Source organism: Engraulis encrasicolus, chromosome 1 (genome assembly GCF_034702125.1).
Source record: "Engraulis encrasicolus isolate BLACKSEA-1 chromosome 1, IST_EnEncr_1.0, whole genome shotgun sequence".
Classification (NCBI taxonomy): Eukaryota; Metazoa; Chordata; class Actinopteri; order Clupeiformes; family Engraulidae; genus Engraulis; species Engraulis encrasicolus.
In genome coordinates this window covers 19062153-19087103 of record NC_085857.1, presented here as the reverse complement: position 1 = coordinate 19087103, position 24951 = coordinate 19062153, and the positions used below count along the sequence as shown (strand labels likewise).

The following is a 24951-nucleotide window of genomic DNA, read 5'->3' as shown; positions in this document are numbered from 1 at the left end:
GTGTGTGTGTGTGTGTGTGTGTGTGTGTGTGTGTGTGTGTGTGTGTGTGTGTGTGTGTGTGTGTGTGTGTGTGTGTGGTTTTTTTTTTAATCAAGCAGCAATATTGTGTTCCTCCATTTATTCACGTTTTATTCCTTTCTGTCTCACAGTGTGAGGTGAATGCTTCAATAGACATAATAGAGGATTACAGTACTGCAGTGCACACATACACACAGAGAATCTCCAGGCCACTCCAGTCATACCGTATCCAAGTTCTTCAACTTCAACTGTCCCAGACACCTACCTACTCCTTTCCATCCTCCATTCTTCTTATACAGTTTTTTTTTACTGATTTACTCTGGATCCTTTTTCAATATTGGCTAAATAGTGTCTTTCAGAGAGTTTATTGTAAACCAGTGAGTCAGGGATGTCGTCTTTTTATAGTGTTTATGTTGTAAACACTATAGAAAATGGAGGTGGATGAGAACCGATTATAGTCCACTAACTGGTTCTTGTTCGGACCTGGTCTGCCCATCATGTAGATATGAAGAGTCCCGTCTTCAACACGTGTTCAGTCTCAACCCAAACACCCTCCACCACCACCACCACCACCACTCGCTGCCTATACTGTGCACCTGGAGTGGGGTAGTTAGGTTGGAGGATGTTGGAGACCGGCCTCAAGACAAGGGGAGCGGAGAGCAATGTGTCGTCCCCCCTGTTCCATCTCCGCTACGTCTGTACGCCTCCTTTGTCACTTCGAGGTTTCCTTCCTAGAGAGACGAGACAGAGCAAGTTATATCATTCCTGTCCTCTATTTTTACGAGTCATTATTGTCAGTAGAGTTGTACAAAGTAGAAGTATTATTCCTCCAGATGTAATTACAGCATCAGGAGTGTGATATTACAAACTTGAAACCATGTAATATCATACCACTAGTGTTGCAATTAAATCTGTAGGAATACTTCTGATTCTAATACTTCCAGAGTATCCAGCTCTGACTGGTGGTGCACATAGGATGTACATAGGAAAACGATTTTGCTTTCATGTCTTTTTTATTCTAGAAAACACATGCGTTTGTAGACCTGCATAGATTTACATCCACTGACACTGACACTGAATATTGTATGGACCCTTTCAAAGTTTGACTTTGCGCTATCCAGAGGTAATGCAGGCTCTTGACCACATCCCGCTGCCTTATGCCTTGTGTACACCAAGCGCGACCTGTGCGACCCAGTTAGCTGAGGTGGTTGAAGAAGTTTTGCCATGAATTTGCTTTATTCGCTCTGGAGGGGGCATTGACGTGTTTGATTTAGCCAATCACATAACGGCTCTGGCTTGACAGCTGGGGATATTCGGAGATGGGAACGTTACAATTGGTTTTCGCCGAACTGAGTCATAGCTCATTACCGTAAAATTCGCTCTGGTTGCTCAGTTCACTTCGCTCCTATCGAGTTCGCTCTGGTAGCTTTATTCGCCTTCCCTCCATAGAGAACTAATGACTTCCGCCGCTCAGGTAGCGTAGGTCGCGCTTGATGCACACAAGGCATAACATGATACACGCGTGAGTAATGTTGCTGGGCATCAATTGTCTGGTTCACACCAAACCATGCATAAGTCGTGATCTATGGTCTAGACCAGGGATTCCTAACCTGTTTGACGTTGAGGCCCATTTTTTCCAGTGCGCAGCTTCCCGGGGCCCATAGGCTATTAATTTATATTAGGCCCTATATTACATTATATTATATTATATTAGGCTATATTATATTATATTATATTATGTTATATTATATTATATTATTGGGATAATATAATATAATATAATACCGTATATAGACCTATTATATCATGATATAAATCATAAATAAATAGGGAATTAATTAAGTCTTTTATCACAAGGGATAGAACTGTATTAATGTAGGCTGATATTAATCTCACTGAAATTAATTTCACTCCTCAAATTCACTCAGTTTAGCAAGCCAGAGTCATTCACACATTTGAATGCCTCTCTGACAGCTCAGAGCTTGTGTGACAGCTCTTGACTTGCGATTTGTAATGAGCTGATCGCAAAATCAGGACGCTTTTCTGCTGATGTGAAAACGCAACGTGAAGAGAAAGAGACGTGAAGAGAAATTCCACAGCCGGTTGGAAAACTTTCCAATATCAAGCAAAATTTGTGAAAGGACTGATGTGTAGACACTTGGCTAACTAGAATTATTTTGAGTAATCGTTGAACACCTAAGTTCTAACGACTAAAACGTCAGGACATTAGGACACAGAAGACGTCGCCAAATCAGCTGGAAAGCGGTTGGTAATTTCTCTTGTCTTTTTCCAAATAGCCTACAACGTGTGTTTCCATCTTGTTCTTGATGAATCTCCTACTCCCCCGAACACAAAAACAGCGGGGTGTGGTCATTGCGTTATGACAGAGTTGAATTTGGGAAAAGGCTCAGACTATTCTTAATGCGTCGGAAGCATTTGGGCATAATAACGCTACTCGCCCGTGCAGTCCCGCGGCCCTGTCGGCCCACTGGTGCGAAACTGAACGTTTTCTGCGGCCCTGGAGGTTGTGCGCGCGGCCCAACTTTGGTCCGCGGCCCTATGGTTAAGAATCCGTTTATTGGCCATTTCCCATGCTAGGCCATCAAGATGATTGGCTCCTAATTTTCTGATAGAATGATTGGCATAAATTGTCTGCTGCTTGAGGTCAATGATGCAGAGAAACACCCAAAAATCTCACCACACTCTGGCACGCTTGTGGGCAGTATGATTCGAAAATGGATGCAATCCAATGTGTTCATGGTACCATTGCCCAGAAACATTGCTGAAAAAAAAGTCACCTAGTGTTTCATTATCATCTTTAAGTGATGGTCATTTGAACAGTGACAGTTAGGTTGCCCAGCCTAAGTTTTTTCTAACTCGTTCGGTAACTCGGCCAATGTTTGGCCAAGGTAGAAAAAACTATGCCTGGGCTACTTAAGTTGACTGGAGACTGTAGGGTGAATCTATGACTATCTATCCATGACTTATGCTAGGCCCAGCCACTATGGACCTTACGCATCTAAGAATCCTGGTCCTAACCTACGTTGACCTTATGACTCTACAATCTCTATCTATCTCTTCTTCCTCTGCCTTCCTGCTATTTCTGCCTCTCCTCTATACCTCTCCTTTTAAATCCATCTCTAACAATGATGTTGTTTTCCCATTTGTTAAGCACTTTGAGTTACATGCCTTGTATGATACAGTGCTATACAAATACAATTATTATTATTATTATTATTATCATCATTATTATTATTATTATTATTATTATTATTATTATCATCTACTCCGAACCATCACTTTAAGGCTCTCACCTGTGCCCCTCAGCTGCTGAACATCTTCTTCAGCTTGGAGAAGAAGCCTCCCCCCTCCTCCTTCTTCCCCTCGTCCTGCGGACCCATCTGCTCTCCTGACGTCTGCTGACCCTGTGTCCTGGCTGCAGAATATACCCATGGGTTTTGGTTACTTCTTAGCTTGACTAATGTCCTTTTAATGACAGTCGCTTTGCAAAAGTTTCGGTTGAGTGTACATTTGCTATGCTAACAGTTATGCATTTCTGATGTATTGTACTTCATCCAAATCTAACAGTGGGGATCCCTTAGCCTGGCTCTCACGCAGACCCTTCGTGCTTCGTGCATCTTCGTTAAACTTCATGAGCTCACACGAGGGTCTGGAAATCTTAGACGAGCCCGAACGTTATCAGATATTTCAGGCCTGTCCAATCAGACTCGCGGGTGGGATCGCGGGGCAGGGTATATACAAGTCAGCGGTTGAAGTAGTACGTGATTCAAAGAAAGCCATGTGAATTCTCCAATCAGGTTCGAGCTGTTTTGAACACACCTACGCCTTTCCAGAGTTAAGCGATTGACAATGTTCCCAACCATCGCGTGAGGACCAGGTTAGGGATCCCCATGATCTCTATATTTGTCCTGAGCTTCCTTCTTTCTGAGCATGAAGAAGCAAGATGGGCAGTCACAAGACAGAAGATGCGTCATGAAGACTAACCTCGTGTCTACCCTCATTTCTAAAGACATATATCGGATTAGCCACAAGAATACAGCCACAAGAAGTAGGCCCCTTGGGCATTGTGAGTTAATCATAAAATCTGATTCAGACCTCAACTTGTACATTCTGGACACCAAAAAAAAAATGATTGTGAAAAAAATACCTTAGTAGTAGGAAATGGATCGCACTCAATTTTTCTTCTTTCTTGTTGTTTTCTTTTTATTTTAACATTGCATGTCAGTCCCTGCAATGTTAAAATAAAAAGAAAACAACAAGAAAGAAGAAAAATTGAGTGCGATCCATTTCCTACTACTAGATTACTTCAGAGACGCACCAACAAGACAGAAGAGCGCGGTGTGTGGAAGATAACCTTGTGAAAAAAATACCTTTCCTTCCTGGTCACATATTCCCTTACGGTCTTCTGGCTTTGTAGGTCATTACATGTTACAAAGGTGTGAATGTGTATCCACTGTACTGTACCTGCAGGGCTGACGCCGTTGACGGAGCCTTGGACGTCCACCTCCTCCTCAGCAAACTCCAACAGGAGCGACCTCTGCCTCCGCGTCAGCTTTCTACACAAGAAAGACGGCAAGTTGGAATGAATGAACAAAATGAATTGATCACAAGGTAAGAGCAAGAGGACAAATTGGAAAACTAAACTATTAATAAATGCATACTGCTAAGCTGGAAAGAAAAAAAAACAACTAAGACTTTCTAGGAGAGAGAGAGAGAGAGAGAGAGAGAGAGAGAGAGAGAGAGAGAGAGAGAGTTAATAACTATTACCACACAACAGTAGGTTTATGATAGGCAGACAGGTAGACATAGGATCTCGTTCAAGGCAACGCCTCTCATCATTTGACCCTGGGCTATAAGTGGCAAAAGAAAAAAACCCACTGATTTGAGCAATGGTTGATGAGTACTACTCTGAGTGCGGTTTAATATGCGACCTTGCCTCCTCCACTTGCGCTTGTCTCCTCGTCACGCCTCCTGGCCCCTCCTCCGTGGAGAAAACAATGAAGTTTCCCAGCTGTCAGCCTAGCCACAACAACTTTTGAGGGACTGTTTTTCATTCACCATCCCAATTGCAAATGAGAAAAAGATTCTACAATTGAGCTTTTGCAAGATATTGAAATATAATGCTGTTGTCAGTGATGTCATCATGACGAGAAGCAAGTGGAGGAGGCAAGTGGAGGAGGCAAGGTCGCATATTGCAACGCACTCTCTGACATACTTGGGTATTTTGACTTTGATGTGTACGTAGTGGTCTCCGTGGCCGAAGCTGTGCATGCGCTTGATGCCCTTCCCCTGCAGGTGGATGCGCTGGTCTGACTGCATGCCGGGAGGAATCTGGCAGGGCGGGAAGAGGGCAAACATAACATTTTTGACCCTGCTGTGGCAAAACGGTAGCACACTGGGTTATTACGCCGGCGACCTGGGTACGATTCCGGCCCGGGTCATTTACCTATCCTTCCCCATCTCTCTTCCCACACTCACTTCCTGTCAAAATTTCCGCTTTCCCATCGATAAAGGCACATGAGGCAAGATAAAAATATATTTTAAAAAAAACAAAAAACATAATTTTTAAAAATGTATCCAGGAAAGGCAGAAGCCTTCAAAAAACGAATGTGACAATAAATAAATACAAATACAAAAAAAATACGGACACGAAAATACAAAATAAAATAAATAAATGCCCAAAAATAGAATATTGCGTAAAAAGTAAAAAGTAAAAAACTATAATTCCAGCAGACACTGTAAAAATTCATAGATTATTAATTCATGGCCATCATTTTCAACTATTTCGAACCATTTAGTTTTTTAATCCACAAAGTTCAGACTGAGATCCTAATCTGTCATCTTCCAGGTACTCCTGGTCAAGATAACTTATTGAACATAAAAAGACAAGACAACGTGGTCATCTCCTACAGTATGCACCATTCTTGGCTTGGCCATTTCAATTTTTTAAGAGCCAAGTTGACAGAATTTTGCCATAGTGTACAAACCGTGCAGTCTCACAACCAATGCACAACCAAAGGGCAGTATGGGTGAGCGGTTAGGGCGTCAGACCTGCATCCCAGAGGTTGCCGGTTCGCCTCCCGGCCCGCCAGGTTGGTGGGGGGAGTAATCAACCAGTGCTCTCCCCCATCCTCCTCCATGACTGAGGTACCCTGAGCATGGTACCGTCCCACCGCACTGCTCCCCATGGGGCGCCACTGAGGGCTGCCCCCTTGCACGGGTGAGGCATAAATGCAATTTCGTTGTGTGCAGTGTGCAGTGTTCACTTGTGTGCTGTGGAGTGCTGTGTCACAATGACAATGGGAGTTGGAGTTTCCCAATGGGCTTTCTTCTTCTTCTTTTCTTCTTTATTAATGCTGTATTGTCATCCCCCCCAATATGTGATGCCAAGAGTAGGGATGCATGATGCCACATAAAAAAAAAGAAAGAAAGATATGAGTAGGAGTAAATCAGTGTCTGTACTTGCCGATTCCGAGTACCAATACCAATACTACTTTTACCCTCGACATACAATGAAAATAAACACACAGCCTTATTTTTTCCACCAGTGATATTTGTTTTATTGTCCATTTTAATGAGCAAGTATCTGTATCGGTGCATCCCTAGCCAAGGCCTTATGTCGGACATCATGCGTTAAAACTACAGTATGTGATGCTGCTATGCACTTTCAAATAAAATATGACACGTTTTGTAAAGCAATCTTAGAAATTACATTTGCAATACAATACCCAACCTAGTTCCCCCTATGCCACGCAAGTTGGATGTGAGACTATGTATGTATGAGTCCACATCATACCTCTATGTTGATGGGGCCTCAGTAAAAGGAATGTGTTACATTTTCAAGCGTCAAAGGGTATGTTGTAGCTGTACATGGTGGCAACTGGTGGCTAGCATGTGTTGAGGAATGTATGCCGTGCCCTGGAGAGGTGAAACTGAACTTCCTGCATCCTCATGGACCATCTCCATCCTTCACTTTCTCATTCAGACCAGATAGACTTGTCATGGATCATCAGGATGTGCTTCTGGTAGTGGAACCCGTTATTGCAACGAGACGTACTTATACATTATGTACAAAAGACACAGCTGCTGCATCAAATGCACTGGTGGAGTACAAAATGAGTGTAGTCATTGTTTCTCTCTTTAAGGTAAAGGGAGGATGGCACAGGTACATAGAGAAGGAGTGTTCAACATCATACCTCTATGCTGATGGGGCCGTGGAGGCCCTCCGCCCGGGCCGTGCCCCCTAGGATGGCCTGGGCCACCGAGATGTTCACGTCAGAGTGGATGTTAGGGCCGTCTCGCCGAAACAGCGGACTCCTCTGGACCTGTGAACAAGAGTGTGTGTGAACGTGTGTGTGCGTGTGTGCGTGCGTGCGTGCGTGAGTGTGTGCGAGTGAGAGTGTGTGCGAGTGAGAGTGTGTGTGTGTGTGTGTGTGTGTGAGTGTGTGTGAGCGTGTGAGCGTGTGAGCGTGTGAGCGTGTGAGCGAGTGAGCGAGTGAGCGAGCGAGCGAGCGAGTGAGAGAGAGAGAGAGAGAGAGAGAGAGAGAAAGGACAAGTCAACAGTTAATGAGTATGAGTCAAAGACACAAAAATGTCAAAACTGAATTTAGACTGGCTATTCTTTTTCAATAGGCATTATGAGAAAAAGCATTTTTCAGTTTATAAGCAGACAGTTTCTGCACTCTGCTTCTGTAGGGCAGTGCTGTCTGTGCCACGGCTCAGTGATGAGTGCCGCTACTTGATCAGGAGAAGGGTAGCAGTATGAGATCATCAGTGGCCGACTCACTTTAAATGTGATGTGGATCTCCTTCTGGCCAACGGGCATTCGCACTGTCTGTCCATCGTCCACACCTGCAGGAGCACAAGTGGAACACAAAAGACGAGTCAAGACACGAGTCAGATGGCTGCTTCAGGTGTCGCACAAAAGCTGGAATGAAAAAGGCAAAAATAATAAAAGCCACCGACTGAATGTCTGTATTTGGCTTTAATTATTTTCAGCATTTTTAATAGTTCTTCCTGGGTTGCATCCAGCTGGTGTATGAGTTCTTTCTTTTTCTCCTGCATTTCTTGTTGGAATTACACACCCAGCAAAACTCTCCAAAAGAAAAAAAGTTCGGACGCTACCTTCACCTACTGTCTATTAACAATGAATCTTAGCTAACGCTTTTATCCACACCAATTTACAAGAACATTACATTACATTACATTGCACTTAGCTGACACTTTCATTTATTCAAAGCGACTTACAACTATTATTTTTTAAGGGTATTGGTTACAGTCCCTGGAGCAATGTGGGGTTAGGTGACCTGCTTAAGGGCACTTCAGACATGGATGGAGATGTAGGGAGAGGTCAGGGGGGATCCGAACCCGCAACCCCTAGATTGAAAGACTAACTCTCTAACCACTAGGCCACGGCTGCCCAAGAACATGGCTAAGCAGCTGTACCTGCGGGCACGGGCACCATGACGGTGTGCTTCTGCTTGACCTGGCCGCGGCCACGGCACATGATGCACGGCGTGATGACGATAGAGCCTCGGCCTCCGCACCGCCGACACGTGGAGCGCATCATGAAGGGACCCGTGCTCACTGACTCCTGGAAACCACCAGGGGGGGAGAGAGGGGGAGAGAGAGAGAGAGAGAGGGGGGGAGAGAGGGGGAGAGAGAGAGAGAGAGAGAGAGAGAGAGAGAGCGAGCTTAGGTCAGTCAAGGTCAACCTGCACCTTTCAGAAGCAGTGTGGGTGATGACCTGCGTACTAGTGCTTCTACTGTGGTATTACCATATGATTACTAGGTGATCTGTATGATGCCATATTTTTGAGTCCCATTACCTCTGAACAAAGAATAAAGAACCAAATACCAGCATTTCAGGCGTTGTTCATGGCATTGCAGGCTACGTTTAGACAAGGAACTGGCCATTTTAAAATATAAGCTTTTTTAATATTCAATTTGTGTAATTTGTAGAGCCAGAAAAGAGCTTTCAAACAACACCACAGACATCTTTTCGTGAGTTACACTGACTGATATAATCAAGGCTGAATGTATAGTCTCCTACCCTCATATGTAAGCCTTTGCTAGTCTCTCCCTTAATATTGGTGTCAGATTATCACAAATGCAGTTTTGGGGTTCTACCTTGCTACTAAAAAGGCACACCAAGTACGATTGAAATCTGTGTCGGTCGGGTCTCAAAGTGTCAGATTTCACGTGAAGTGACCCCAATACAAAATAACCTTTGAAATGCACACAAGACCAAGTCCATGTCAACAGAGATTTTTTTTGCAAGTTTGTAGGGCCTACACCCAGAATTGCCCGACTTAAAACTGAAACCCTTGTCATTCCCAGTCAGTCAGGGCTGCCTTTGCTATTGAAGATGGTGTCCAAAGCAATGATTCTTGTGCTGCTGGTCTCTGTGCTAGGAGCACATGCACATGCACAGGCACCACCGCCTGAAGAATTAAATTTCGAAAAGCTCTGGAGAGAAATTCAAGGCATGAAGGCCCAGATAGCTGTTTTGGAGCAACAGAACAAAGATCTGCAGTCACGTAAGAAAGAGCTGACTATTGGAATCAAAATCACAGCTTATGAATTTTTGAAAAACCTAGAAACCTGCCTAACAGGCATTGGTGATGCAAGATAGGGTCAAACAACATGCGAGTAATTGTAACGGAGGCTAACTAGCACAGAGTTGGCGTGGAACGTTGGTAAACCTCCCTCCGATAGCTTCATACAGTCTCGTGCCGTTGGGCCGAGAGACTAGTCTCTTGGCCCAGCGGTATCGTACTGTGTCTCCCATTGCCGGACCGTTCTAGTTGACGAGATCGCACGTTCGATCCCCGAGGTGGGGTGAACAGATGCAAGATGAGCTCTGTCACATAATCAGGCAAAAATGGGTTAAGGGCATTGTGCACACTATGCACTAACTGCAAGTGCAATGACACAAGAGCGCACATTTGAGACGCCGAAACAGGAGTAGGCCTATTACGGCACTTCTGCGAATACAAAATAACCTTTGAAATGCACACAAGACCAAGTCCATGTCAACAGAGATTTTTTTTGCAAGTTTCTAGGGCCTACACCCAGAACTGCCCGACTTAAATCTAAAACCCTTGTCATTCCCAGTCAGTCAAGGCTGCCTTAGCTATTGAAGATGGTGTCCAAAGCAATGATTCTTGTGCTGCTGGTCTCTGTGTTAGGAGCACATGCACAGGCACCACCACCTGAAGACCTCAGTATCGAAAAGCTCTGGAGAGAATTTCAAGACATGAAGGCCCAGATGGCTGTTTTGGAGCAACAGAACAAAGATCTGCTGTCACGTAAGAAAGAACTGACTATTGGAATCAAAATCACAGCTCATGAATTAAAAAAAAAAAACTAGAACCCTGCCCAACAGGCAGTGGTGATGCAAGATAGGGTATGCGTACGGTACGTACATACAGTACTTCAATGATATTTTTAGTAAATACTTTTAACCAAAAACAGACACATTTAAATGTTTTTTTTTCCTGGTCTGTCTGTTGGTTTGTCTGTTGGCTTGTCTTACTACAGTGTTTCTCAACCTGGGTGCCGCACGCCCCCCTCAGGGCGGACAGTATGTGAAATTGACCTAAATGAATAAATAAATGATGTAACATAATACATATTTGTCTAAATGAATAAACTGATGCTTAGTCAGTGGAATCTTTCATCTACCATTTACGCACAATAAAGTAAATTTAGGTTGCCCCAGTATGGCCTACACATAGCCTGTCTAAGATAAAGCTGCAACTTCGAATGTAGGTTGTGTTACTTTTCTAAGCTTGTGCGCTATCAGATGGGATGCAATGCTGCGGCCTGTTGGTTTGGGGTGCCTGGAGATTTTTCATGAATTGAAAGGGTGCCGGGCTTAAAAAAAGGTTGAGAAACACTGTGTTACTACATGACATTGTTGCTAAGCAAGTTGAAAGGGAAATTATTTGTGTTCATGAAATTTTTTCTGTCACCCAGAGAAAAAGGTGGCTTTCTCAGCCTCGTTGCTATCAACTGGTCAGGGTAACACCTATGCAAATGATGGAAACCTCATCTACAAAAAAGTCTACACAAACGTTGGGGAAGGCTACAATTCTGACACAGGTACGCTGCACACACCCATTTTTGCAGAGAATTTCCCATTTCTTCCAGGAAAACAATACAGGGTTCTTGCAGGATTCAGTTGGTTAAATTTTAGACCATTTTTAGACCTTTTAAGACCATTGTGAGCAACATATTAGATCAACCCCGGCCGGGGATCACCATTATATATGAACAGCCTGACCATGCTCAGCAATCAACACTTTAGCATTTTTCCATAATATGAAGAGCAGAAATTCACAATGAATACTGCATTAGGAAAAACAAAACCTTCAGAGGATACAATTGCAAAATAAATAGGCTACTCGGAATTTGGCAGACAAACAAACATAAACAATACAACATGTACTGTATTGATATTATATCATGGCATCTTTCCTCCACAGGTGTTTTCACAGCACCAGTGAGTGGCGTTTACTTCTTCCGCTTCTATGCCCACTGCCATACTGGCAACAAGATGGCAGTCTCCCTGTACAAGGGGACCAAGGTGCAGTGCTCTGTGTTCTCTGAGCGGCCCATCACCAATGGCAACGCTGCCAACGCGGTGGTGCTAACTCTGGAGAAAGGAGAGGAGGTGTACACTCGCCTGTGGCCGGGGACCTGGGTGTATGACGACGAAAGTAGCTACACCAGTTTCACCGGCTTCCTGCTCTTTGAAGGACATTGAGGCTGGGATTTAACTACTGCATCTCATACCTTCTGATAGTTGGAATATAAATGAAATGAACAAAACAAAAATAATAATAAAGGCTTTATTGACTTTACGTTATCATTCATTATTAGTCAGGATATACTGGATTTACTAAATTTATTTACTTAATGTTTTTTGAACAGCCTGTAGTTACGGTGTATGTGACTTGGTGAAACCATGCAGGATCTCATAATACACTGTTAATTTGGGGGACTGCTGTTCATAACAGGGTTAGTTATTACTTCAAATTGGATTTATTCCGAAGTATAGTTTTAATGCAGTTCATTGTTAATCCTTCAGATCGTATAACCCATTATAACATTATTCAGAGTAATATTATGTTTATTATTTTCATAATTTGCAGTTATGGGATGATAAAAAAAATATTTGCCCAAGGAATATCACCGAGCACCCTCTTTAATCTTGAAGAAACTACCTAAAATCTATGAGATGAAGCGACAACAAAAAATGTAACCAAAATTCTGGGTTCAACCCCATGCATAATAGTGGCAACAGGTAAGCAAGTAATCCCTTAAAAATCCAGCAGGGGGCAGCACAAACAGCACCATTAGCGGTTTCGCATACATATTCCATATTTCCAAAAGTATTTCCAAAAGTATTCTTCAACCTGCCTTTACTAACATATGAACTTAACTGCCATCCCATTCCTAACTCACATGGTTCAAAATGATGCCGGTCCACGTTTTGCAACGATTACTGCTTCAACTCATGTGGGAAGGCTGTCCACAAGGTTGAGAAGGGTGTTAGGATTTGTTCATGCTTAAAATTTGTTTTTTTTGTCCTTGACTTTGAAAGTATTTACTCACCATGCCTGTGCCATTGCAGTAGTGGCAGTGTTGCACTTTGGTTCCCGGGTCGTTGCCTTTGCCGTCGCACCTGGGGCAGGTGTCCTCGATGTTGACCGTGATCTCCTTGTTGACGCCCTTGGCGGCCTGGGTGAAGGTCAACTCCATCATGAACTGGGGAACAGAAAGCAGATGGGGACAGATGCTGATAAATGGCTCACACTGTGTCAATGACATCCATCATGTACTGTATACATCAGTGGAAATGATGTGGGTGATTTGTTTCAAACACCTTCAACCATGGCTGAAGTACAGTACTGTCTGTGTCTAAAGCAATCATGTTGGAAATGTCCAAGCAATGTCAGATGTGTAGGTTCAAGGCTGATGAGAGCAAAGTGTCCTGCAGTACTTTTGACAAGTTAAAACGTTCACTTCTCCATTAATATGGACATAAAGTCCAGTGCATTTGTGGCTCATACACAGCAAAGACGTTGTCAAAACGTGCATGACCCTCACTTTTTGACAAAAGTTGATTGACCCAACGCTATAAATAACAAATGCAGCCAGCAACTCATTGACATTTAACACACAAGCAAAAGACGACGAGGAAACAGGCCAATTCAAGCCAATGTGTGTCAGGTTGCATGCATGTTATAATATCAGCCCAAATCACTGGAGATTCTAGCAGGGTATGTAAACTCATAAGAAGCACAGTATGTAATGTAATATTAGAGTAGAGTAGAGAAACTTGATCCCCAGGGTAAAATTCAGGTGTCAAGTAGCTACATAAATAAACACACAGACACACAGACACAGACACAGACAGACACACGCCAAGAGGTTTCCCGATCTGGGCCAGCTCTGGCATCTCAGGCAGTCCAATCCCCAATGATGATGTCCTTCTTAGTGTCCTTCTGTATACTGTTAAACAGTTGAATGGCCCATGGGAAAAAGGACCTCCTTAACCTGTCTGTCCTGCAAGTGAGAGCATGGAGTCTGTGGCTGAACAGACTCAGCTGGTTACTGAAGGTGGTGTGAAGGGGGTGTAGCTGATTATCCATAATACAGTCCAGGCTGTTCAGGGCTTTGCTCTCAGCTGTTGAGGTGAGAGTCTCCAGCTCCATGCCCACCACTGACCCTGCCTTCCTCACCAGTCTGTCAAGGCGTCCCGCAAATCTCTTACTAATGCTTCCACCCCAGCAAGTCACAGCATAGAAGAGCACGCCGGCCATGACAGACTGGTAGAACATAAGCATATTATGCTAAGAAAACAAAAAGACACACCTCGGGAGGCTGCTCGAAGACGGAGCTGAAGTTGCCGAAGCCCTGGGCGCCGGTGAAGTCTCCGAAGATCTTGCGGAAGAGCTCCTCAGGGTCGATGTTGGAGGAGCGGCTCCAGTGCTGCTGCTCGCGGCTGCTGCTGCCGAAGCCCCCGCCGGGGCCGTCCGCCGAGCCGTACGTGTCATACTGCCGCCTCTTCACCTCGTCGCTCAACACCTAAAGCGTACAAGACAGGACACATGAAGAATAACCTTTATTATACTTTTACAGGGGTGATGATGAAAAAAAATCCTGAGCCTGAACTTTTTCCCCTGCTCTAACGACGACAAGATACTGCATAGTGACGTAACGTAGGCCTATTTTGACATATTATTCAAACATAGCCTGTGTATGACCATTATTCAAGCCTGATAGTAGAAGAAAACCCTGAACCTGTAACACTTTCTGAGATAAGAATAACCCAATGGCTAATTATTAACAATATTTTTATTTTTGCAAACTCTGTCAAGCCTGAAATCAGGCATGGAGCCTGAATGCTATCAGCCCTGCTTTTACAAAATGGGTCTTCATCTCGTCGCTCAACACCTGAGAGGGAACGTGAAGAACTACTTCACTGGCCCCCCTACTGTGGCCTAACGGTAGGGCACTGGGTTACTATGCCGGCGACTCGGGTTCGATTTCGGACCGGGTCATTTGCTAGTCCTTCCCCGTCTACTCGTTTCCTACCTCTCCTTCACAAAAAAAAGGCACAAAAGCCCTAAAAAAAATATCTAAAAAAAAGACCTACTTCACTGGGATGAGGGGACAGTAATGGCAGGTATTTAGCTAGGGCAGGGGTCAGGAACCTATGGCTCTAGAGCCACATGTGGCTCTTTTGGGAACTGTATCTGGCTCTTGGGGACTGCATCTTGCCAACTGTCCCTTTAAATACGGAATCTTCCCATATTTATAAAATAAAAGTAAGGGTTCTGTATTGAGATGAAACGGGACAAATGACATTAAAATGCAGGAAATGACAGAAGAAATGCAGAATATCGGGGGGAGGAAGCCCAGACCCTCCGTTATAATGAAGTTGCCAGTTATCAATGAAAGTAATAATAACTTGACAGTACTGTACAATTGTTGGGCTTAATTGAAATACATGTTTTAAACTGTATTCAGTGTTTTTTTTAAAGTGGTATGGCTCTCACTATTTTTTTTTTTTTTTATTTGGCTTTCATGGCTCTCTCCACCAAAAAGATTCCTGACCCCTGAGCTAGGGTGTCCGCCCACTAACTAGTTCCGAGCGTCATGAGGCCACAAGCAAAAGGAAAGGATAGGAGAAACTATGAGAAGACACTAAAGGGCTTAAAGCGCTCAGGAGACTTTGCAGGGTAATATTACTCAGGTGCTCATCTGTACCAGGTGAAGTGTAGGTCCAAAAAAGGAAGGAAAAAGCAGAGGCACTCTGAGATTTGAGAAAAATATTTTTAAAAGCCTTTAATTTAACATGGCAAATTCAGTTTAAAAGCACATGGGCCTACGCGTTGCGGCCATATTGGCCTTCATCAGGGCATGATAGGAGAAATTAGTTTGAGTTGCACATCATTGCTCAACACCTACACCAGAGGTGGGAAACCTATGTCTCGTTTTATCCGGCCCCCAATATAATTTTAATGTTGTGCAGCTTCACGTGAAATATGACATATTTTGAAAAGGAATCTTAGAAATGACATTTACAATGCAGTTAAGTTATATTCAATGGACCTAGAAAAGGTGGGGTATATTTTAAAGGTGACTGCCTTGAATATAGGCCTAAAGTGCAGGGGGAAATCCTGTTTTTTGTTCATAGTATGGCCCTCGGAGGACTTATACGGCCCTTGGAGGAATTTGAAGTGGCCCCTTGGATGAACAAGGGTCCCCACCCCTGACCTACACCTACAAGACAGGGCACATGAAGAATCATTTCATTTCAGCCCATTTCATCTCAAGTGGGCTGGACTACTAACCGTAATTGCAAAGTATCACAAATTTCAGCTTCATACCGCAATCACAATTGCTAGTCAATCATTTTGACATAGATGACAGCAGGTGTCTCAGACACCTGCAGCAAAGTTGTAATTTCTCTACAAGTCTGGGGCTGGATTGAAGCATCTGGCAGGCCACATTCACAACAACAAAAATCAAACACTTAACAACATACGCATTACACTCAACACTTGAAAGGGAATATGAAGAACTACTGTAAGATACATCACTTGCTGGGATCACAGACAGGATTGCCCCAGTGTTTAGGCTGTGGTGTACAATGACTTAACCCATTGATGCCTGATGTTGCGTTCTGCAACATTGGCCCTGGCGCCTGGAGCTGCATCACGCAGCATTCAGGCTCATGAGATTTGAGACTACTTTAGTAAAAATCTCTGTTTGTTTGAGATGAATGAACACATTCTAATGAAAGTTGAGGGTCTTTAAATGCAACTTAGTGCACATTTTTATGTGCTTCAGAGTCTGAGATATTTAGGTTTTTATATGCTGAGGGCAGCTTTTCTTAAAAAGGGTCAGGCATTCAGCACCCTTTTTTGCAGGTGCCTTAGGCGTCAATGACTTAAATGACTATGGTTCTTCTAAGCTTATACACAGCGTTGGTGCGTGAAACATTATACATACCTCATATGCCTCTGCCAACTTGGCAAATTTCTCTTTGGCTTGGGGATCGTCTGGGTTGGTGTCTGGGTGGTACTTCTTTGCCATCTGAGAAAGGGTAGCACAATAAATTCAGTAAAATATTGTCACATTCTCACCATTATCAACTCAGCCTGAGGAAAGTGCTTAAGGGTCAAAGACGTGCAAAATGGCATTGTCATTCAGTGTAACGGATGCCTTCTGCTGATTGTAACTGTAAAAAACATGACTCTTTTTATTTATTTATTGTTACAGGGAATTCATGAAAACCTCGGCTGTCATCCATTCACTTGAAACAATTTAAAAATCATGTTTTTTTGCAGTAACAGTCGGCGGAAGGTGTCCGTAACACTGAATGACAAAGACGTCTTTGACCCTTAAGCTTAATTCTTAACGGGTCTACCAATGGGGGTAAGAAAACCATGGGTGAGTGATCAACCTGGATGAGTTAACATAGAGGAAGTGGTGAACCTAATTATAGATATGTCTATGTTATTTAGTTAACAAAATGAGGACTCAAAAGGTTCTTCTCCTTGATGATTTACCACTGCATCAATATTTACTGAGCCAGGTTCTTGTAAGACCCCCCTGGTTGGTTCCTTGAGACCAAATAGTCAAGCTCACCTGGTAGTATGACTTTTTGATTTCCTTCTGTGTGGCATTGCGAGCAACACCCAACACTTGGTAGAAATCTTCCTTGTTCTGACAGACGGCACTTGTGTGAAAGGCCTGCGTACAGAGGACATGGCGAGCCTTTGACCCTGTAGACATTGAGGAATGCGTGAAATCACGTCAGCTGAGGTTCAATGCCCAACTTTTATTCAGGTTTTTCCGACCTGCTGTGAAGGAACCCTGTCAGAAACCTCCAAGCAAATGAGATCCTTTTCTGGGCTAGAAAAGTTACCATTACTGAAATGTCAGTCAATAGCCTACAATCATAACACCTGAACGCAATGGGCTTGCTTATCAAGCTAAATGTGTAACTGACTACTATATATCTATTTGGCTAAAAACTAAACAATGCTTCACGTGCATCATCTATTACATACAGTGAACTGAAAACGTCTGGTTGTATACTAAAATGTTATCTTTGGCTTGCATAAGACTGTTGCATCATCCCAGCGTAATTATGAATAGAGTTGCATGACAGCTATTTAAGACCACTTGTAATACCGCGACAGACCGCTTACAGTTTGTTTATTCCCTTGTGAGTAGCTGTGAAAAGTTTATTCAGCTGTAAATCTACTGTATTAGCTTACATCACATCATAGCAACACAACCATTAGCCAGTTTGCTTACATGACAACCTCCTCAATGTCAAGCTGCTTGCTGCTTTCCAACACCTCTCGTGCCCAACTGCGGAATAATAGCGTAATCCTTTAGATGACAGCACTCTAACATCCCCATAACAAGACGTGATCAAACCAGAAACTTTAAGGGAACAAGGGGATAAGGCAGAAGATATTAGGCGTGTTGCACGATTCACAGTGGACGCCGCCATCTTTACGTCATGATGAGCATCAGCCAGAGATGTACTGCGCATGTGTGAGATACCAGCTGATTCTGGTTGAGGGCATCTCGTGGATGTCAGGTCAGTCTTATGCAATGAACTTCAGATCTCAGAAATACCATATTTAACATTGCCAAATAAGTATATTTAGTACAACACAATTTAATCATCAATTGTCCCAACTCGACACTTGCTACAGTTCATCTTGCATTTTTGTAGACCTATTATGGGGCATTGCTTGTTGTATTCATATTTTAATTGAATTCAATGGAGCTGTCTTTGCCATTTTATCACTCTGCCATGCCAGATGCAGTCATGGAAACATTCAGGCATGCAGGACATGTCCCGATGGCCCAGCTATCATAAGGGGTACATTTTTAATGATATAATCTTATACATGGGTTTACGGTTTGTAAACAATCCCTGGCTGCGCACTGTTCAACCTTTGATTGTTGGAAACTGCTGTCAGTTAAAAAAAAAATGGTAGTTGGCTGCTTAGCATCTTGCCCCTCCTCATAACAAGTGGTTGTAAACGAAACCTATGTATAGACTAGACAGGCCCAAAACTTACAGGGGGCGGCACAAAAATGCCCAGGCTTCTTTTGTCCAGCCTAGACCTGACGGCTGCGCACTTCCCACCAAGACTTCTCCAAGTGAACATTGTTACCAATGTATGGAATGGTGATATGAAAGCACATATCAGTAGGTTTGCTCTGTAAACAGAGCCAGCTCTCCATGACCCCCCCTGCAGTATTTCCTGCCCATGGCCGTAGCCACATATGAGAACTTAAGGGAGGTCCGGACCTCCCTTATTTTTAGAGAAAGTAATATTTTTCATACATGAAAGAGGGCATCTTCTCCATTGTCCGCCATTTTGAATTTCCAGAAATCTTTTCAGCTTCAAAACATACTGTAAACTGTGGTCATGCTAGTAAATATTAGTTCATTATTCAGCAAATATTCATGAAAAGACCAAAATTGGCAAAAGACAGCATAGTTTCAATGAGCAACATAGTTACAATAGATACTCCGGGCAACATCCTACACAGTGGACCTTTAAAAAATGTATGGCGCGCTGTGCGTGCACTATGGGCCTCCCTTATTTCAAATTCCTGGCTACAGCCATGTTCCTGCCATGTCCCCCTACTCCCCAATTTGGGAACCACTGGCTTCATACATCCACCTTTGTCCGTGCCCCCCCCCCCCCCCCCCAATCTATACAATGTAATGAGAACCCAATTCTGGGGCCCCCTCTCTCCCTGGGCCCGGGAACACTGACCCCTTTGTTCCCCCCTGTTGACTTCCCTGAATGCATCATGCATCATACCATACATAGTGTTTTGTTGACTGGCCTCAATGTATTATGCCATCTTGTTTGTTAATATTTTTTTTCATGTAGGCTTAAGCCTATAAAATCATACACATGTATATGTAACTTTAGATTTGACAACAATTCTGAAGGTGGAAAATAATAATGTAACTTTACATGATATTTTTGCAGGTACTATTTTAGACAAGCAAGGATGAAAATGACAGAATCCTTTTAATAGGCACATTTTATTTACGAAGTTAAAAGAAAACAGATTGACAATTTCTAAAAAGCCTCATTACTATTAGATTACGTAACACAACTGATAAAACTGATGTAAGTAGATGGATGTTAATGAAAATATGCAAACATTAACATCATGATACTATAAGTCTAGCCTAAAAATCTTGAAGAACTGGAGGAACAACAAAATACAATTTAGAAGAAATCATAGTGAGTGAACAAGAGTGCATTTCTGTTAATAAGACATTTCCAGGAAATTAGCTACGCCAGGGATGTAGCTATTGCTTGGCTGATTGTATACTACATCCAGCCCGTGGTGGATGATATGGTAGAGAGCATTTTCTTAATAAAAACATCCAATGTTTTATTTTTTAAAACAGATTTAAATCTAATATTATTTATTATTTATTCCTTTTTTGTAGAATCTGTCACTTTGTTGCTGCTGCCTGCCTCAACTGATGCAGTCCTCACAGCTATGGGACTTCTCTGTAACCTCTACAGCAGGGCTATTCAATTAAATCTCAACGAGGGCCAATTTTCCAAATTCCACCCAGTAAATGGGCTGAACAGTACATATGTATGTATTGTCGTTGTCAACTGTCTATGAAAAAAGGACAGAACAGTTCATTGAAGTGGGGGGTCTGGTGGTCCTCCCCCAGAAAGTTTTGCATTTCTTAGATGTAGTTTCCTGCATTTTAACGTCCCATGTCCCGTTTCAGCTCCATACGGAACCCATACTTTTATCTCTAAATTCCGAAAGATTCCATATTTCAAGGGGCTTGTGGGGGGCCAGAATCTTGCCATCCAAGGGCCCCAGGGCCACCATTTGAATAGCCCTGTTCTACAGCACTAATCCACCTCCTCAATGGTGGGGCCCTGTGAGGCGTTGGTAGAGCTGGAGTCAGTGCGGGCCTGCTGAGAGCCACAGCCGCCCGATGGCACTCCGTCCTGGTACAGCTTGGAGATGATGGGGCTGCACACCTTCTGGAGTTCCTTCAGGTGGTGCTCAAACTCCTCCTTGTCAGCCATCTGGTTGCTCTCCAGCCAGGAGATGGCCTCGTCGCACTTCTCCACCACCGTCTTCCTGTCCTCCTCACTGATTTTGTCCTTGAATGAATGAATCAATGAATGATTGAGTTAATTTATTGATTTATTTATTTATTCGCACCATTATTTAAGTTGTAGCCTAGGTAAAAGCTTGCACATCCAAATGTCTGACCTGGGAGCAGGACCAATAAATAGCCAGATAAAAGGAAATGTCACAGAAAAAATCCGTGGGAGCAAAAAATCCTGGTTGCAGCGGACTTCTCTCTCTTTTTATTTCGTACCATTATTTATCCATCAATTAACTGTGATAAATAAAAAAAAGTTTATCAGAATGAAGAAAATGGCTTCCAAACGAAGCTAAGTAAAAGCTTTTGTTATGAGACGGGGTCCATGGTACAGAATAGGCAACTGGTATAACAACAAGGAAAAAAATAGTAAGGCATATACAATATGCAAAGCAATTGTCTCAACCTGCCATTCACTCATCACCACACGACATACCTTACCTTCATGTTCTCGTCCTCGACGCTACTCTTCATGTTGAAGGCGTAGGACTCCAGGGAGTTGATGGCGGTGATCTTCTCCCTCTGAACGTCATCCTCTGCTTTGTATTTCTCGGCTTCCTGCAGCATTTTTTCGATCTCCTCTTTGGTCAACCTGCCTTTGTCGTTTGTGATGGTTATCTTGTTCTCTTTGCCTGTGCTTTTGTCCACAGCTGACACGTTGAGGATTCCATTGGCGTCGATGTCAAAGGTCACTTCGATCTGGGGCACGCCGCGTGGGGCTGGGGGGATACCTGTCAAGTGGAACTTGCCCAGCAGGTTGTTATCCTTGGTCATGGGTCTCTCTCCTTCATACACCTGGACGAGAACACCTGGCTGGTTGTCTGAGTAAGTGGTGAAGGTCTGGGTCTGTTTGGTGGGGATGGTGGTGTTGCGTTTGATGAGGGCGGTCATGACTCCTCCGGCCGTCTCAATGCCCAGAGACAGTGGGGCCACATCCAGCAGCAGCAGGTCCTGGACGTTCTCAGACTTGTCACCCATGAGGATGGCAGCCTGAACTGCAGCGCCATAGGCCACGGCCTCGTCAGGGTTAATGCCTTTGTTCAGGTCCCTGCCATTGAAGAAATCTGAGAGCTGCTTCTGGATTTTAGGGATTCTTGTGGAACCACCCACCAAGACAACATCATGGATCTGTGACTTGTCCAGTCGGGCATCTCTCATGGCTTTCTCCACAGGCTCAAGTGTTCCTCTGAACAGGTCGGAGTTCATTTTTGGGGGCCCCCCTTTCTTGGGGGGGGGGGGTTTTTCCCCTTTCCCTTCCCCCCTTTCCCCCTTTTAATTTTTTTTTTTTAATTTTTTTTTTTTTAAAAATTTTTCCCTTTTTTTTTTTTTTTTTTTTTTACAATTTTTTTTCCCTTTTTTCCCCCAAAACCTTTTTTTAAAAAAAAAAAAAAAGGGGGGGGGGGGGAAAAAAAATTTTTGGGGGGTTTTTTCCTTGGCCCCCTTTTTTCCCCGGGGCCAAAACCCCCGGGATTAATTTGGGGGTTTCCCCCCCGGGGGGGGGGGGGGGGGGTTAAAAGGGGGGGCCCCCCTTTTTTGGGGGGGGGCCCTCGGGGGTTTTTTTTCCCCCCCCCAAAAAAATTTTTTTAAAAAAGGGGCCTTCCCCCCCCAGGGGGGGTTTTCCCCCCCCCCAAAAAAAAAAAAAGGGGTTTTGGGGGTTTTCCCCCCCCCCCCCAAAAAAAAATTTTTTGGGCCCCCGGGGGTTTTTTGGTTTTTTCCCCGTTTTCCCCCAAAAAGGGGGGGTTTTTTTGGGGCCCCCGGGGGGGGGGGCCCCCCCTTTTTTTTCCCCCCCCCTTTTTTTAAAAAAAACCCCCCCGGGGTTTCCCGGGGAAAACCCTTTTTTTTTTTAAAAAAATTTTTTTTATTTTTTTTAAAAAAAAAAAAAAAAGGGAAAAGGCCCCGGGGGTTTTTAAAAAAAAAAAAAAAAAATTTTTTTTTAAAAAACCAAAAAAAAATTTTTTAAAAAAACCCCCCCAAAGCCTTCCCTTTCCCCAAAAAAAGGGGCCCCGGGGAAATTTTTTGGTTTCCAAAAAATTCCCCCCAAAAAAAATTTCCCGGGGGCCCTTTTTTTAAAAAGGGGAAAAAAATTTTTTTTTTTTAAAACCCCTTTTTAAAAAATTTTTTAAATTTCCCCAAAAAAACCCAACCCCAAAAAAAGGGTTTTTTTTCCCTTTTAAAAAAATTTTGGGGGTTTTTTTAAAAAATTTTGGGAAAGGGGAAAATTTTAAAAAAAATTTTGGAAAAATTTTGGCCCCCCTTTTTTTGGGGCCCCCCTTTTTTTAAAACCCCCGGGTCCCCGGGGGAAAAAAAAAACCGGGGTTTTTTTTTCCCCCCTTTTTAAAAACCCCTTTTTAAAAAAACCCCCCCCCGGGGGGGCCCCAAATTTTTTTTTAAAAAAAAAAATTTTTTTTTTTTTGGGGTTTTTTTAAAAAAAAACCTTTTTTTTTAAAAAAAGGTTTTTTTTTTTTTTTTTTGGGGGAAAAAAAAAAAAGGGGTTTAAAAAAAGGGGAAAACAAAAAAAAATTTTGGGCAAAAGGGGTTTTTTTGGGGAAAAAAAAAAAAATTTTTTTTTTCCCCCTTTTTTTCCCCCTTTTTTCCCCCCCAAAAAAAAAAAAAAAAACCCCAAATTTTTTTTTTAAAAAAAAAAAAAAAAAGGGGAAAACCATTTTTTTTTTTTGGGGGGAAACCCCCTTTTTTTAAAAAAACCCCTTAAAAAAAAAAATTTTTTGGGAAAAAAAATTTAAAAAATTTTTTTTCCCCCCCCTTAAATTTTCCCCTTTTCCCCCAAAAAAAAAAAACCCCCCTTTTTTCCCCCAAAAAAAAATTTTTAAAAAAAAATTTGGGCCCCCCCCTTTTTAAAAAATTTTTCCTTTTTTTTTTGGGGCCAAAAAAAGGGGGGGGGTTTTTTTTTTTTTTTCCCCCAAAAAAAACCCCCCGGGGGGTTTTTTAAAAAAGGGGGGGGGCCCCCCCTTTTTTTTAAAAAAAAAATTTTGAAAAGGGGGGAAAAAAAAAAAACCAAAACCCCCCCTTTTTTTTTTTTTGGGGTTGAACCCCCCCCCCAAAAAACCCTTTTCCTTTTTAAATTTTCCCTTTTTTTTTTTTTTTAAAACCCAAAAAATTTTCCCCCCCCAAAAAAAACCCCCCCTTTCCCCCAAAAAACCCCCCAAAATTTTAAAAAATTTTAAAAAATTTTTTTTTTTAAAATTTTTAAAAATTTTAATTTTTTTTTTTAAAAAATTTCTTTATTTGGGTCCCCCGGAAAATTTTTAAAAAGGGAATTTCCCCCCCCCCCCCCCCCCCAAACCCCAAAAATTTTTTTTTAAAAAGGGGGGGGCCCTTTTTTTTGGGGGAAAAAAATTTTTTTTTTTCCCCCCCTTTGAAAAGGGAAACCCCCTTTTTTTGGGGGGGCCCGGGCCCCCCCCTTTGGGAAAAAAAGGGGGGGGTGCTTTTTAAAAAAAAAATTTTGGGGGGGGCCCCCCTTTTTAAAATTTGGGTTTAAAAAAGGGGGCCCCCCCCCCCTTTTTTTTTTTTTTTTTAAAAAAAAAGGGAAAAAAAAAAAACCCCCAAAAAAAATTTTTCCCAATTTTTTTTCCCCTTTTTTTTTTTTTTCCCCAAAAAAAAAATTTTTTTTTTCCCCCCCAAAAGGGGGGAAAAATTTTTTTCCCAAAAAAAAAAAAAAAAAAAAACCCCCCCCTTTTTAAAGGGGGGGGGGTTTAAAAATTTTTTTTTTTAAATAAATTTTTTTTTTCCCCCAAAAAAGGGGAAAAAACCTTTTTTTTTTTTCCCCCGGGGAAGGGGGCCCTTTTTTTCCCCCCCCTTTTTTTTTTTGGGGGGTTTTTAAAAAAACCTTTTTAAAAATTTTTTCCTTTTTTAAAAAAAACCCCAAACCCTTTTTTTGGGCCCCCCGGGGGTTTTTTTGGGGGAAAAACCCGGGGGGGGGGGGAAAAAAGGGAAAATTTGGGGTTTTTAAAAGGGGGGGCTTTGGGGGTTTTTATTCCCCAAATTTTTTTTTTTTTTTTTTTTTTTTTTTGGGGTTTTTTTTTTGGGGGGAAAACCCCCAAAAAAGGGGGGGGGAAATTTTTAAAAAAAATTTTTTTGGGGAAAAAAAAAAGGGGGGGTTTTTTTTTTTAAAAAAAAAAACCCCCCCTTTTTTTTAAAAAAACCGGGCCCCCTTTTGGGGGTTTTTTAAATTTTTT

At 42.6% G+C, this 24951-nt stretch overlaps 3 protein-coding genes across 4 annotated transcripts; 1 reads left to right on the top strand and 2 right to left on the bottom strand.

The window, feature by feature from the left end:
- Positions 1-103: 103 nt before the first annotated feature.
- On the bottom strand, positions 104-18135 carry dnaja3b (DnaJ heat shock protein family (Hsp40) member A3b). Of its 2 annotated transcripts, XM_063198525.1 has the most exons (12): positions 17884-18133; positions 17209-17345; positions 16570-16653; positions 13924-14136; positions 12661-12813; positions 8485-8632; positions 7826-7890; positions 7236-7364; positions 5255-5370; positions 4504-4595; positions 3333-3454; positions 104-749 (listed from the first exon to the last, which is right to left on the bottom strand). In XM_063198525.1, the coding sequence occupies exons 1-11, from the start codon at positions 18125-18127 to the stop codon at positions 3342-3344; spliced, it is 1494 nt and encodes a 497-aa protein (XP_063054595.1). In that variant the 5' UTR covers positions 18128-18133; the 3' UTR covers positions 104-749; positions 3333-3341. The 2 variants fall into 2 exon arrangements, with proteins under 2 accessions (XP_063054595.1, XP_063054604.1); XM_063198534.1 differs by lacking the exon at positions 3333-3454 and having other exon boundaries at positions 17884-18135.
- On the top strand, positions 9368-11906 carry LOC134448912 (complement C1q tumor necrosis factor-related protein 3-like). The gene is made up of 4 exons (XM_063198622.1): positions 9368-9578; positions 10230-10349; positions 11020-11145; positions 11529-11906. The coding sequence occupies exons 1-4, from the start codon at positions 9407-9409 to the stop codon at positions 11807-11809; spliced, it is 699 nt and encodes a 232-aa protein (XP_063054692.1). The 5' UTR covers positions 9368-9406; the 3' UTR covers positions 11810-11906.
- A 2230-nt stretch (positions 18136-20365) lies between the features above and the next one.
- Positions 20366-21964, bottom strand: LOC134448866 (heat shock 70 kDa protein-like). The gene is made up of 2 exons (XM_063198542.1): positions 21200-21964; positions 20366-20753 (listed from the first exon to the last, which is right to left on the bottom strand). Exons 1-2 carry the CDS (start codon positions 21962-21964, stop codon positions 20496-20498), a joined length of 1023 nt encoding a protein of 340 aa, XP_063054612.1. The 3' UTR covers positions 20366-20495.
- Positions 21965-24951: the final 2987 nt, after the last annotated feature.

What these genes read in the sequence shown, in the direction of transcription:
- LOC134448912 (XM_063198622.1), top strand. Translation starts at nt 9,407, where the DNA reads ATGGTGTCCAAAGCAATGATTCTTGTGCTGCTGGTCTCTGTGCTAGGA. An exon ending in GAACAAAGATCTGCAGTCAC is followed by an intron (nt 9,579 to 10,229) that starts GTAAGAAAGAGC and finishes TCTCTGTGTTAG; the next exon opens with GAGCACATGCACAGGCACCA. An exon ending in AGGCTACAATTCTGACACAG is followed by an intron (nt 11,146 to 11,528) that starts GTACGCTGCACA and finishes TTTCCTCCACAG; the next exon opens with GTGTTTTCACAGCACCAGTG.
- dnaja3b (XM_063198525.1), bottom strand. Translation starts at nt 18,127, where the DNA reads ATGCGCAGTACATCTCTGGCTGATGCTCATCATGACGTAAAGATGGCG. An exon ending in GACATTGAGGAGGTTGTCAT is followed by an intron (nt 17,346 to 17,883) that starts GTAAGCAAACTG and finishes CAATGTCTACAG; the next exon opens with GGTCAAAGGCTCGCCATGTC. An exon ending in CATGGTGCCCGTGCCCGCAG is followed by an intron (nt 7,891 to 8,484) that starts GTACAGCTGCTT and finishes GTGCTCCTGCAG; the next exon opens with GTGTGGACGATGGACAGACA.
- LOC134448866 (XM_063198542.1), bottom strand. Translation starts at nt 21,964, where the DNA reads ATGAACTCCGACCTGTTCAGAGGAACACTTGAGCCTGTGGAGAAAGCC. An exon ending in TCGAGGACGAGAACATGAAG is followed by an intron (nt 20,754 to 21,199) that starts GTAAGGTATGTC and finishes CATTCATTCAAG; the next exon opens with GACAAAATCAGTGAGGAGGA.